A 14,279-nucleotide genomic window follows, 5' to 3' on the forward strand; every position below is an offset into this window, starting at 1 on the left:
GAGAAGCATGTGTATCTTCTAACTTTACTGAAGTTATCAGAGCCACTTAAGAAGAAATTTTATATACGTAAGATAAATATTACACACAAATTTTATATGCCACACATATATAATATACAGTATTTCTAATCCAGAGCTTTCTAAAAGACTATCTAAAAGGCAAAATGCTTGTGTTGCGAAGAGTTGTGTACACATGCTCATAAAATCTGCTAGATTCTGACAGGTGGCAGCAGAGTGGAAGAGCGACTGCTACAGGGGACAGCTATCCCGGGAAGTTAAGCAGAACCCTACAGAAAGTGGCTTCTGTTCTCAGTACTTCCGTCCAGCTCTTGCCAGAGCCAATACGGACAACACAGTCACCAAGCACCTTCTTCGGTTATTGGTCAACAGAGAATCTCTGGCTCAAATCAAGAACACTACTGCTCCTTCGTGTTTCCTACACGTCATTTTGGCAGTCAGTTGTTCAACAGACACTGCTGGGGCCTCCATCTGTCAGTGCAACTTTGACAACGTAGCTCCAGGATGATACCTAGAATATACGTGTAGATGTCCATATATATGTACGCACAAACACACAAACAGACACACAAAACCACATATACAACTAGGGAAGTACCAGTTAGGTGCTCAGTTTCACACTGGTCTCACTCAGAATACTGCTGACACCGCTCAAACAGCAAGGGACTGACCACACTGGGATTATAAGCCTGAGACAGCAATGAGGTTTCATTTGTTCTTTCTCTCTTTATTCAGGCCCAGAAACTTCTTTTTCCCCCCTCACTTCCCGTAAACAGCTATGAATCCTGTGGAATCTCTTTCACGTATCTCTCCTTCACTCGACAACTACCGACTGCCTACTTGGTTCTACACTTAGGGATACGAGAGCAAACAAGTCGGACACGCTGGTGTGCCGTCCCGAGGCAGGCAGTCTCCGACGGGGCAGACACAGAAGTAATGAGGCAAGGTCAGCAGAGCCCGGTAAACATGTCGGTAGGTGGGGACTAGTTCAGGGTGCTATGAGAGAGCCCCAAACGGGAAGGACACCTGGCTCACACTTAAGGTGTCAGAAAGAGTTTTGGGGGAGAAAAAGTAAGACTTGAATCTACCTTATCTCCTCATTCCGTTAATACAGCACAGCCTCAGGACCTTTTTCTTGCCTGGACACTGTCTATTCTTCTGATCGATCTTTCTGCCTTTAATCTCACCTTTGACAGAAACCCTTATCCTCAAGATAAAAAGCAAACTTCACAAAGTAGTGCTCTTTTGTGATATGAATTCCCATTCATTTCACCAAGCCTCTGCATGCTCCCATATTTAAGACATACAGAACCATCTCCATTTCTGAGGTGTCCTGTACTCACCCATGTCTACCTGGAATACCCTTTCCCTTGTGCTTCAACACTAGATCAAGCTTTATCTTCTTTGAGAAGCCTTCCCTGACCACTCAGTCTGGGAGAGGAACCTGTTTCAATACGTATTTTAAAGTTATTCTAGACATCATAACAGTGTGATATTAAGTATGTGCTATTTAGTTTAAGCTTCAACTTAGGGACAGTCAGCGGTCCTAACCAAGAATCCATATTTCAGAGACTGCTAGCTAATATGAATTCCCAAAAGCAGCTACTCAAAGTTCTTTGACTGTTCATTATTGACCAAAACCTAAGATTTTGCTCATTAGCTCAAAAAACCCAGAAATTTTTCCATTGGTGAAATTAATGTCTGTTAATCAGAATGGTAGATATGAAAGATGGGCTCTCATTGCTAAAATAAAATGTATCCAAGATATATCTGGATAAAATATTTTAGAAATAGCCCCAATTCTTGCATGGACAGTGAGTAAGTCTGTACCTGATCACTTAGGAATGCCACCTGGGGCCACCTGTGTCCAGTCACTGGCTTTGGAAGTTTCTGTTTGTCTGATGCTGATTACAGGAGTAAGAGAATCCTACTTATGACACCTAAAATGACAGACAGCTAGGCCATTACCAAGTTTAACAAATAGGTTACATGAAGCTATTTCTAAATGAGTATTTAAACATCTTTAAGTATGGCAGGATTTGCTTTATTTATAATGTAGTAACAAAGCTTTTCTCAAACTTCTTCATTGGGCTTTTCACCATAGGAACATATGAGTTGTATTAAATCTGCTTAGTCATCCCACACAGCCTCTCCTCTCTGCTCCCTGTGCACCTTCCATGGCATGTGTCACGCTGTATGGTCATTGTCAGTTTACATGGCTACCTTCCCCAATAAGTGCTGAGGTCCTTGAGAACAAAGACTGTGTTTTTCATCTCTGTAGTCCCTTGCTTAGCTCAGTATCTACATACAGAAATACCTGCTGAATGGACAATACAAAGTAGCAGTAATAAAGTGACAGGACATCTAACTAGGATTGGGGGATTTGTGTTTTAACACCAGTTTCAGTAATACCTGAGTCCCTACTACGTGTCAATAATTTACCAAGGACTTACTGTGTGTCAAACACAGTGTTAGGCCCTTAAATAGTATCTCATTTACTCTTCAGGATACTTCTGAGAGGTAGCACCATCATTTACAGCAGAGGAAGCAGAAAGGCTGACTAAGAGAATTATTCTACTAGGGGCGCCTGGATAGCTCAGTCAGTTAAGTGTCTGACTCTTGATTTTGGCTTGGGTCAAGACCTCAGGGTTGGGGCGCCTGGGTGGCTCAGTCGGTTAAGCATCTGCCTTCAGCTCAGGTCATGATCCCAAGATCCTGGGATTGAGCCCCACATCGGGCTCCTGGCTCAGCAGGGAGCCTACTTCTCCCTCTCCCTCTGCCTCTCTCCCTGCTCATGCTCTCTCTCTGTTATCTCTGTGTCTCAAATGAATAAAAAAAAAAAAAAAAAGACCTCAGGGTTGTGAGATCAAGCCCTGCATTGGGCTCCATGATGGGTGTGGAGCCTGCTAAAGATTCTCTCTCTCCTTCTTCCTCTGCATCCCCCATCTCTTAAAAAAAAAAAAAAAAAAAAAGAAAGAAAGAAAGTTATTTAGATAAATAAGTGAGAGTCAATCTTTGAACCCATGTTTGGTTGAATCGAAAGCACGTTTTTAACCTCTACTTTAGAAGCTTGTCCCATAGCTAACACTTGAAAGCTTAGGCAAAAAAACGGCCCTCTGGATTCCAATTTCCTCATCTGTTTACGGAGCGAGACCAGGTGACTCAAGCCCTCCCCGCTGCTAAGGTCACGGCGTGGTGGCTCCAGGCGGCAGCAATCGTCTCAGTCTGCCTGCCCTTGTGGTCCCCACAAAAATGGAAGAGAGTTTCCTGGGCAGCATGGAATAGGGCTTTTTGGATAACATATTTTGTTTTCATTCTTTTTTTCTTTTAAAAACGTCTCAGGGGATCCTACAGGCGGAGAAAAGGGACCCAGTTTTGGCACACGGCTCTGAAGCTAGAACCTGCTGTCAGGTCACAGAGCCAGCGAGTTGTTATTTTTGTTCTACAATTCTTCACTGACATGGATGCTGGCTGAAGTTATAAAAAGGGCAAGGAAAGAAAACCTACATCCAGGGACACTTATTGTCAGCAAAATAAAAGTGGTAAAAGGAAACAGTAAAAAAATGTCAGCTTGTTTACCACATTTCAACTGCACTGTTGCAGCTGTATACAGAAGAGGATTTTAGGCCTGGTTCTCGCGACACCATCTGAGAATCACTCAATTGAAAGACTCACACCCTTTCTGTGCTACAAAGTTTCCAGTCAGGGATTGGAGTGGCACAGGTAAGAGTTCCATCCCACAAGGATTTATGGAGCACTTGCTTATGCAGTATGAAATGCTAGTATCTCGGGCCAGTTTTCTTTGGCACAGCTATCTGGAGGGGAAGCATATTAGTAGGGAAAGAATACCTTAGACTATCCTCCTCAGAATATCTTTTATCTGCTACCACTCACTGATCAGGATACCTGCCTGGTAAAGAGAATGGGAATTCTAGAACAATGAAAGTTCTTAGTTGCCAGGAGACTGATGCCAGGCCCAACCCCCCATTTGGCTTCCTGGAAGAGCTAAGGAATTCTGGTGATATGTCATTAAGGTATCCAATCAGAAAGAACCTTTGACAGCACTGAGATGATTAAAAATCATTGTCATTTTGAAAAAGTTGTTCAAGAGAGGATAATAAACACACAGAAGGAGGAAGGTGGATTTGTGCCTTTAAAACTCACCATCTTCTAGAAATGAGCAGAGGGCAAAAAAAGAGAAAGAAACAGACTCTGAACTATAGAGAAAGAACTGATGGTTACCAGAGGGGAGGAGGAAGGGGGATGGGTAAAATAGGCGATGGGGATTAAGGAGTGCACTGGTCATGATGAGCACTGGGTGATGTATGGAAGTGCTGAATCACTATATGGTACACCTGAAACTAATATAACTGTATGTTAACTATACTGGAATTAAAATAAAAGCATAATAAATTTTAAAAAACTCACCTTAACAGTAGAATCTCCTTTGGATGGATGACAAGAAGGAGACATTTTTACCTAGAAAAAGAAGGCAAACACTTTAATATCCTTTTAGTTATAATCTAGTTTTATTTGACCCACACTCAAAATAACTCAACTAGAATTGGTATAACTGAGATAAAACAGACATTTTCAGAGCAACAACGATAGATTTTTTGTTGTTGTTGTTAAGTCCCTTTGAAACTTTTCTGGAGATCAAAAGTCAGTAGTTAGCCAAGATAAAAATATGATTAGGGTAAGTAAAGTAGAACAGATGGCCGAGACTGGTTTTAACCAAATGGTGAGGAACCAAATAGATACAGATCTTTGTTGACAACGTTAATCAACTGATGCAATATGCAATGGTCAGCATTTCTTACAGAGGCCAACTCAAAGTAACCTTTGTGACATAACAGCCTTTTAAGCAAGACATGCACAAAAGAATTTGATAAAATAGCCAAAGATTTAGAAAAAGTATCAGCCAAACCATAATAAAAGGATGTTTAGCTCAAGGAAGAGAGGACTGATGGTATAGGGGTATCCTGAAATATGTGAGGTTTGAAAGAGACTGTCAGATCAGAAAAAAAGAGCAAGATTCAACTACATGTTACATGCAAAACCCATATTTTAAATGTAAAGGCACAAATATGTTACAAGCAAAAGGCTTGCAAAGATATACCCTGCTAGCACTAGATTTCAGAGCAAGGACTAATACCAGGGATAAAGAAGACCATTTCATAATAATAAAGTGGTCAATTCATCGGGAGGACATAACAATCCTAGATATCAATGCATCTAATAGCTTTAAAAATACATAAAATAAAAATTGATAGAATTGAAAGGAGAAAAAGATTTTATAGTCAGAGATTTCCATGCCATTCTTTCTCAATATATTGAAGAGGTAGGCAGATATTTAGAAAGGATTTAGAAGACTTACAGCACACAATTAACTAACTAGATCGGTTGGACATTTATAGAACACTCCACCCAGCAAAAGCAGAATACACTTTCTTTTCAGGTACACATGGACCACCACACAGACTATTTCCCGTCAATAAAATAATCCTCAGTAAATTTAAACGGATCCAAGTCATACTAAAGAAGGTTCTCTGATAACACTAGAAGTAACTTAGACTCAGTAAAAAGAAAGATCTTTAAAAAATTCCCAAATACTTAGGAAGTAAGTTACATTTTCAAATAACCCACGGGTCAAAGAAGAAATCAAAAGGAAATTAGATCCTAGAAACACACAACCTACCAAGAACGAATCATGAAGAAAGAGAAAATCTGAATAGCCAACAACTAGTAAGAAGATTGATTCAGTAATCAAAAACCTCCCAACAAAGAAAAGTGCAGGTCCAGATAACTTCATTGGTGAATTCTACCAAACATTCAAAGAATCAACACCAATCCTTCTCAAACTCTCCCAAAAAATTGAAGAGAAGGGAACACTTCCAACCTCATTGTAGGAGGTCAGCATTACCCTGATATCAAAGCCAGACAAGGACACTACAAGAAAAGAAAATTACAGGCCAATATCCCTGATGAACAAAGATGGAAAATCCTCAACAAAATACTAGCGAACTGAATTCAACAGCATATTAAAAGGATCACACACCATTATCAAGTGGGATTTATCCCTGGGATGCAAAGATGCTTCAACAAATACAAATCAGTAAGTGTGATATCCACATTAAGGAATTAAGGAAAAATAAACTATACGATCATCTCAGTCAATGCAGAAATTCTTTGCCTTTTTATGATAAAAACACTCAATACTAGGATTAGAAGGAAACTACCTCAACACGATAAAGGCCGTGTATAAAAAAACCCACAGCTAACATCACACTCAGTGATGAAAACTGAAAGCTTTTCCTCTGAGATTAGAAACAAGAATGCTTGCTTTCACCACTTCTACTGAACATAGTATTAGAAATTTTAGCCAGGGCAATTGGGCAAGAAAAAGAAATAAAGGCCGTTCAAATTGGAAAGGGAAAAAGTAAAACTATATTTTCAGATGACAGGTTTTATGTAGAAAACTCTACAGAGTCCACAAAAGTAACAGTCAGAATAAACAAATTAAATAAAGTAGCAGGCTACAAAATCAGCACACAAAAAATCAGTGTTTCTGTACACTAACAATGAACAATCTGAAAAAGAAATTAAGAAAATAATTCCATTTACCATAGCATCAAAATGAATAAAATACTTAGGAATAAACTGAGCCAAGGAGGCAAAGACAAAAAGAAAACATCTTGTATTCCTGGATTGTAAGACTTAATTGTTACGATGTTCACACTATCCAAAGCAATCTATAAATTCAAGGCAATCCCTATCAAAATCCCAGTGGCATTGTAGAAGATACAGAAAAATCCATTCTAAAATTCATAGGGAACCTCATGGGACCCTAAATAGCCAAAACAATCTTGAAAAAGACAAAAGTTGGAGGTCTCACACTTCCTAATTTCTAAACTTACTACAAAGCTACAGTAATCAAAATTGTGCTACTGGGACAAAGACAGATATGTAGACCAATGAAATAGAGAGACCAGAAATAAATCTTCACATATAAGGTCAAATGATTTTTGACAAGGGTACCAAGACCATTCAATGGGAGAAAGAACAGTCTTTTCAACACATGGTGCTAGAAAACTAGATATCCATATGCAAAAGAATGAAGTTAGACTTTTACCTCACACCATATATGAAAACTAATTCAATGTGGATCAAAAACCTAAATGCAAAAACTAAAACGATAAAACTCTTCTTTAGAAGGAAACACAGGGAAAAGTTTCATGACTTTGGATTTAGCAAAGATTTCTTAAAGATGACACCAAACGCACAAGCAACAATTAACAAAAAAATAGACAAACTGGACTCATCAAAATTAAAAACTTTTGTATACCAAATACATAAGTATAATAAAAAGGCAACTCATCAAATGGAAGAAAATATTTGCAAATGATATGGGATAAATATCCAAAATAAGGAATTAATATCCAGAATATACAGAGATCTCTTAAAATTCAACCACCAACAAAAAAAACACAAACAACCTGATCAAAAACATGAGCAAAGGACTTGGACATTTCTGTAAAGGTGTATGGACATGCTCAACATCATTAGTCATTCACAAAATGCAAATTAAAAACACAATGAGATACCATTACACACCTACTAGAGTAGCCGAAACTAAAAAGTCTGTACCAAGGATGTGGAGGAACTGGAACCCTCATACAATGCTGGTAGGAAACTAAAATGGTATGACCACTTTGGAAAGCAGTTTGGTAGCTTCTTAAGATGATAAGCACATATTTGCCATATTCGTCAACCATTCCATTCCAAAGGTATTTACCCAAGAGAAATGAAAGTATATGTCCATACAAAGACGTGTACACAAATCTTCAGAACAGCTTCATCTGTAACAGCCAGAAACTGGACAGCCAGAAACACCTATCATCAACAGGTGATATCATAAACAAATCATGGTATATGCATTAAATTGCAATACTACTCAGCAGTAAGAAGAAATGAACTCTTATAACAACATGGAGGAATCTTAAATAATTATGCTAAGTGAAAGAAGAACTTAGTTGATGGTTCCATTTATCTAAAATTCTAGAAAATACAAATTATTCTAACAGAAAGCCAATTGGTTGTTCCCGGGGAACAGATGGGAGAAACTAAGTTTTTAGCAGTGAGAGGGTCAGTACCTTGATTATAGTGATGGATTCAAGGATATATACATGTCTTATTTGTATACTTTTGTACATGTAAATTTATTTAATATCAGTTATACCTTAATAAAGCATTTAAAGAGATTCGTAGCATGCAGCTAAAACAGTGCTTAGAGGAATAAATTTACAGCTTTTTATACTACACTGGAGAATAAGAAAGGTTTAAAATGAAGGACCTATGCTTCCAATTTAACAAGCTAGAAAAAGAAAATCAAAGTAAAATCTAAGTAGAAGGAAGGAAGGAAGGAGCAGAAATCAATCAACAGAAATCAAACAAACACTAGAGAAAATTAACAAAGCCAAAAGTTGGTTCTTTGAAAATATCAATGACTGATAAATTTATTTAGATTGATCAAGAGAATATAAACCAATAATATCAGCAATGAAAGATATTACTACATACTGCAATACTTACATTTAAAAGAGGCTATTATGAACAATTTTATGCCAATAAATTTGACAATTTTTTTAGGGGGAGAGGGGCAGAGGAGGAGGAAGAGAGAGAATCTTAAGTAGGCTCCACACACAGTGGATCTGTGGTGTCCTGATCTCAAGACCCTGAGATGATGACCTGAGGAGAAATCAAGAGTCGGACACTTAACAGACTGAGCCACCCAGGCACCCCACATGTGACAAATTAAAAGGACACATTCCTTGAAAAGTAACTTACAAAGATGGACCCAAGATGAAACAGGAAATATGAATAACCCTATATTTATTAAAGAAATTGAATCTTATCTAATTGTCTCATAAAGAAAACTCCAAGTCCACATGGTGTCAGCAATGAATTCTAGCAAATATGAAGTACACAGGGATTAGTATCTGAAATTGGAATAGCAACTTGTTAGTTTACAAGGAAAAATACAATCCTTACTGCAAGCAGCCCAACAGACAGTAGACAGGATCAGTCTAGGATGATGTAGCAGAGGTATAAGTATTAGGCAAGCAACTGGATTCAAGTTCTCCAGCTCCTTCGATTCTGACAGTCTAATTCTAAGAGCCTCCAGTACAGATGATGAACACATTTCCTATCACTGGGGCATCAAGCTATTCAAAAAAGACCATGTTGTAGTTGTTTTGTTTTGTTTTTTGGGTTTTTTTTTTTTTTTTTTTGCCTTTCCCCTCTGACTTTCAGAATAACTTTAGAAAACATACCTCAGCTCAGGGGTCAGAACTGCTGGCTGCTCAGATTGTCCTTTCGGTTTTAGCAGGTCTGCAAAAATTAGACTTGACAGTCTTTGCTTTAACATACCATGACATTAATACTCTGGAATTCACTCCAGATGTATGATGTAGCTTGCTAAACATGATCCAATTTTAACTCCTGGTATGCTCTTTTTGAAAAGGGAGAAAATAGATTTTCAAAGCAAAGTAGATATTTAAGCTTAAAAAATGACCTCATGAAAGAATCTGCAGATTTTTAAAAACAAGCCAAGAACTAGATGTGATGCTGGACAATTTATCTGAGAGAGCTGTTCTCTGGAGATTAAGTTAGAGAGTGTTTGAAGTGGCAACAGAAATGGTTCAGCATCACTCATGAAAAGTCTTATTTTTCATTTAACGAGATTCCTTCTGGAAATGCCTCAGGTAATGCAGCTTGAAAGAGACACTTTAAATGCAGGTGTGCACACACTAGATCTGGGGATATGGATGATCTATTAAGCTATGGCCTTAATAATGCTAAACTCTTGTGATCTTTGTTAATGATTTCTGACTTAGAGAAGCAATTTGATCTGAAGTTTAATAGCAGTAAGAATACCTTCCTTATCACCTTGACTGTTCTGATTACAAAAGGAACATATGTTCACAAACAGAAATTTAGAAAATACTAAAAGGCAAAACAAAGGAAATAAAAATCACAATCTGATTGCACAGCAGTAACTACTACTAACATTTGGAATCACACCGTTTTTGTGATCTTTCCATGTTACCTGTTGAAAATGTTTATTTCACATCCGTATTCTTCCATAACATGATTTTTCTATTAAGCAGTCCCTTTATTGCATAAATATACTGTGACTATTTTCACCAACTATTGGAAGTTTACTGGGGCATTTGGGTTGTTTTCAAATCTTTTTTTATTAAAAAATGCTGTCATAAACATCTTGCATATAATACTTGCTACACACACTCTTGATGTGTTATTTCGATTGCACATATAAGTCCCTGCTTCAAAGGGTGTAGGAAATTTAAAAATACATATTGCCAATTTTTCTCCTGACAAGGAAGATGGATCCACACCCCTTTTCCTATAATTCTGAAATCCCAGAAACACTGAAACAAAAAAATGTATTTTTTTAAACTTTTGGCACTGACAGCAAAACCTGACCTGAAGTGAAGTAAGGCTAATAATTAGTCTTTATTTATCCCACATATTATGGGATGCTGCCCTAGACCTCATTGGGAATGTTCTGTAGTAACAATATGTACCATATTACCTTTCTTCTAGCACTTCAAAGTTGCCATTTTATTGTGTTTTGTTTTTTTTTTTGAGAAGTCAGCCATCAGAAACTTCTGCTTGCTCTCTAAACAAATTTTTCAAATTTTGTTTAGAGCTTATAATTGTTTAGCAGAAAGGCTGTCCAATACAGGTTACCCTGCCATTACTAGAATTGGAACTCTTCTGTATTACATTTCTTCAAATACTTTTTCTGTATGATCCCTACCCCTACTTCGTCCAGGACTCCAATTACAGGAGTATTTTGCTACCTGAAGTTGTTCCATAGTCACTGGTGCTCTATTCATTTCTTTCCAGTCTTTCTTTCTGTATTTGATTTGGGATAATTGCTGTGCTGTATATTCAAGTTCACCAATTGTTTCTTCTGCAATATCCATTATGCTGTTAATCCTATCCACTGTGCTCAACTCAGACACTGGAGTTTTAATCTTTAGATGTTTTACTGACTTGATAACTTTCCCATCTCTATCGAACATGTCCAGTCTTGCCTCTAGCTTCTTGAACACATGGAATACAATTATAATAACTTTTAATGTTCTTGTTTACTCATTCTATCATCTGTGCTATTTCTGGGTCTGTTTCAATGGATTGCTTTTTTTACACTTGATCTTAGCCAAAAGGCCGAGAAGCGATCAATGGATTGCTTTTTTTAAAGACAATTTTTTAGAGCAGCTTCAGGTTCGTAGCAAAACTGAGAGGAAGGTACAGAAATACTGCATACCTCCTATGCTTCCACCCATGCACAGCCTCCCCCGTTATCCACATTCCCCATCAGAAGGCTATATTTGCTATAATTGATGACACATTACACTGACACATCATTATCTCCCAAAGTCCACAGTTTACATTAGGGTTCACTTTTGGTGTTGTGCCTTCTATGGGTTTGGACAAGTGTGTCATGATATATGTCCACCACTACAGTATTGCCCGAAAAGTCTCTGTGTTCCATTTATTCACCCCTTTCCCCTGCTAGCTCTTGGCAACCACTGATGTTTTTACTGCCTCTATAGTTTTGCCTTCTCCAGAATGTCATATAGTTGATTTTCTTCTCCTCTTTATGACTTGCATTTTTCCTGCTTTCTTGATCAAATGCCAGACATTGTGAATTTCACCTTGTTGGGTAAAATACTTTCGTAATCCTTAACATATTCTTGAACTTTGTTCTGGGGTGTGGTTAAAATACTTGAAAATCATTTGGGGCGCCTGGCTGGCTCAGCCAGGAGAGCATGTGACTCCTCATCTCAGGATCGTGAGTTCAAACCCCATGTTGGATATACAGATTACTACAAAAAAATAAAACTTAAAAAAAAAAAATACTTGGAAATAATTTGATCTTTTTTTAGGTTTTGTGTTTAAGCTTTGTTAGGTGGGATCAAAGCTGCGATTAGTCTAGGGTTAACTTTTCATCAATACTAAGGTTCAGACAGGACTTAGTAGTCAGTGCTGCCCTGTGAAGTATGTATGCAGTGCCCCCGGCTGGCATTACTCCTGGCTCTGTGTGAATCTGGGGGCACTGCTACTCTAATCCTTTTGTGTGGTTCTTCTTCTGGCTTCCAGTATTTCCTCACACAGTGGACAAAACTTAATACTGAAAGTTGTCTTCTGCAGATCTCGGAGCAACTCTCTCCTGTCCGTACTCTGTTCTGTAAACTTTAGCCACCTTGCTCCCCTGGACTCCAGCTCTGTCTCCTCAACTCTGAGAGACTGGTGAGCTCTGCCTCGGTTTCCCCTCCCTGTGCCAGGGCATGGAAACTTTCTCCCGGCAGTACACTAGGGACAAACCTAGGGCTTACATTATTTGTTTCTCATCTCTCAGGAGTCACACTCCCTCACTGCTTGATGTCCACTGTCTTGAGAACCACAGTTTTATATATGTTGTCCATGTTCCCCCGAGAAACTCCAAATGAATCCTGTCAGAAGTTGAAGTCCCTATATTACCTTCTAAAATGAAATCTAAAATCAAAAAAAATTCTCAATTCTGAAACCTATCTGGTCAGAGGGATTTGGATAAGGGATTGCAGACCTGTAGCAATAGGCACTCCCACTGGTAATGCATAAAGTGTCTGTCTCTTCACATCCTTATCAATATAAATGCATATGTATTTTGAAATGTAGGACAGTTTACTGTGTATTTTTAAAAAGTTGCCAGTTTACTAAGTTTAAAAAATGGCATCATATTGCTGTTTTAATTGTATTTCTTTGATCACTGGTAGAGTTGAACATTTTTCACATTTCATTGAACAATAGAATTTTTTAAATGACATTTGCCCACATTCCTATCAAGGCTTCAGCTCGACATAAAGACTAGAAACACTCTCTGGGTACTATTGTTATCCTCTGGTCTCCTGGACACAAGCCTTTTCTGGATCAAAGGGAAGTGAGCCAATTTCTAAGACTTGAAGCATCTGATTTTTTAAACTGCGCCGGCAGCGGTGACCATGGAGCTGCTCATTGCGATGTGGCTGTCTATCCACTTTCCACAATCAGAGGAAATGGATCATAGCAGTCCCCTGTTACAAACCCTTCAATGCTGCCTACTACTTTAAGAGTAAAAAGTAAACTCTTCACCAGACATTCCCGGCTCCTCAGGACATGGTCCTGCCTACCTCTTCAACCTCATTCCTTGCCACGCTCCCCTTTAGTTTCTCTGTTCCAGCCACTGAGCTTTTTTCAGTTCCTCGAACAAGTCATTCCTCTCCTCAGTGCCTTCCTGCTTACTGTTCTCTTGCGTGGATCATCTTCACATGGCTGGTACCTTTCTATCTTTCAGATCTTAGCTTAAATACCACCTCTGAAATGGAGATTCCCTGACCACCCTCTGGAGCAGGTTCCCCTCATGTTATTGTTCCCATTCTTCCCATGTTCTATTCTTCCCCCTGAGAGCACTCACAACCTATCACAATTTGGAATTACAGATTTGATATAGTTTGTTTACAATTTAGTTATTGTCTAGCTCTCTTCCTACATGCTAAGCTACATAATAGTAGGAAGTATATTTTCTGTTTTGGGGGGGGTTGCTCAATAATGTATACTTAGTCCCAAGAATATAGCATTTGGCCCAAATGAATCACTAAATACTCGGGTATAGTAACAGGATTACTAGAAAATGGGCAAAAGTCTCCTCAAACAGATTCATTTAAATTAGGATCATTTATCACCTCTCTGCACTTCTAAGATACATTAACCCTCATTTAACTTGTAAATTTAAGTTATAGGATATTCTTCTGAGAAATGCTGCTATCACCAAACACTGAAATTTCACTGTTTAGCATTTAATTTTCATCTAACTTGTTTATAACGGGGAACTAACATTCTTTAAAAATGGACAAATGAACACAGGCATTAATACCAGTGTGCCAGTTTCAGTAAACAGCCTCTAAACCAAATCTCTAATTTACAGTGGGAATCCAAACTAAATAAGCAATGGACAATGGTTAACAGAAAACTATGACCAGTGAGCACAAATAGATGTCATTTACTGAATAATTTCTTGGAAGTTATAAATACTTCCCTCTGACATTACTTATAAATGTACTCCAAAAGATAAAACATTTTCTTAGACAACCCTAAAAATCAAGAAATAAAACCAACTCAAAGTACCAAGAAAAGTATCAGCTTATTTCATT

General features: G+C 38.1%; 1 protein-coding gene across 6 annotated transcripts in view; it reads right to left on the reverse strand.

Annotated features, from left to right (window-relative positions):
- The window catches only part of VPS8 (VPS8 subunit of CORVET complex), a 346,107-nt gene that overhangs the window by 27,032 nt on the left and 304,796 nt on the right, over positions 1-14,279 (reverse strand). For 4 of the 6 annotated variants that reach the window (XM_078068205.1, XM_078068209.1, XM_078068204.1 and 1 more), the window contains one exon: positions 4,447-4,497. The exons of 1 other annotated variant lie outside the window; for it this stretch is intronic. In XM_078068205.1, the coding sequence (XP_077924331.1) occupies positions 4,447-4,497 (51 nt within the window). Of the gene's footprint in view, positions 1-2,895; positions 2,967-4,446; positions 4,498-14,279 lie in introns of those variants that run through there. One more of the 6 variants, XM_078068211.1, reaches the window with a different exon arrangement.

This window comes from Halichoerus grypus, chromosome 1 (assembly GCF_964656455.1).
Source record: "Halichoerus grypus chromosome 1, mHalGry1.hap1.1, whole genome shotgun sequence".
In the NCBI taxonomy this organism is placed as follows: domain Eukaryota; kingdom Metazoa; phylum Chordata; class Mammalia; order Carnivora; family Phocidae; genus Halichoerus; species Halichoerus grypus.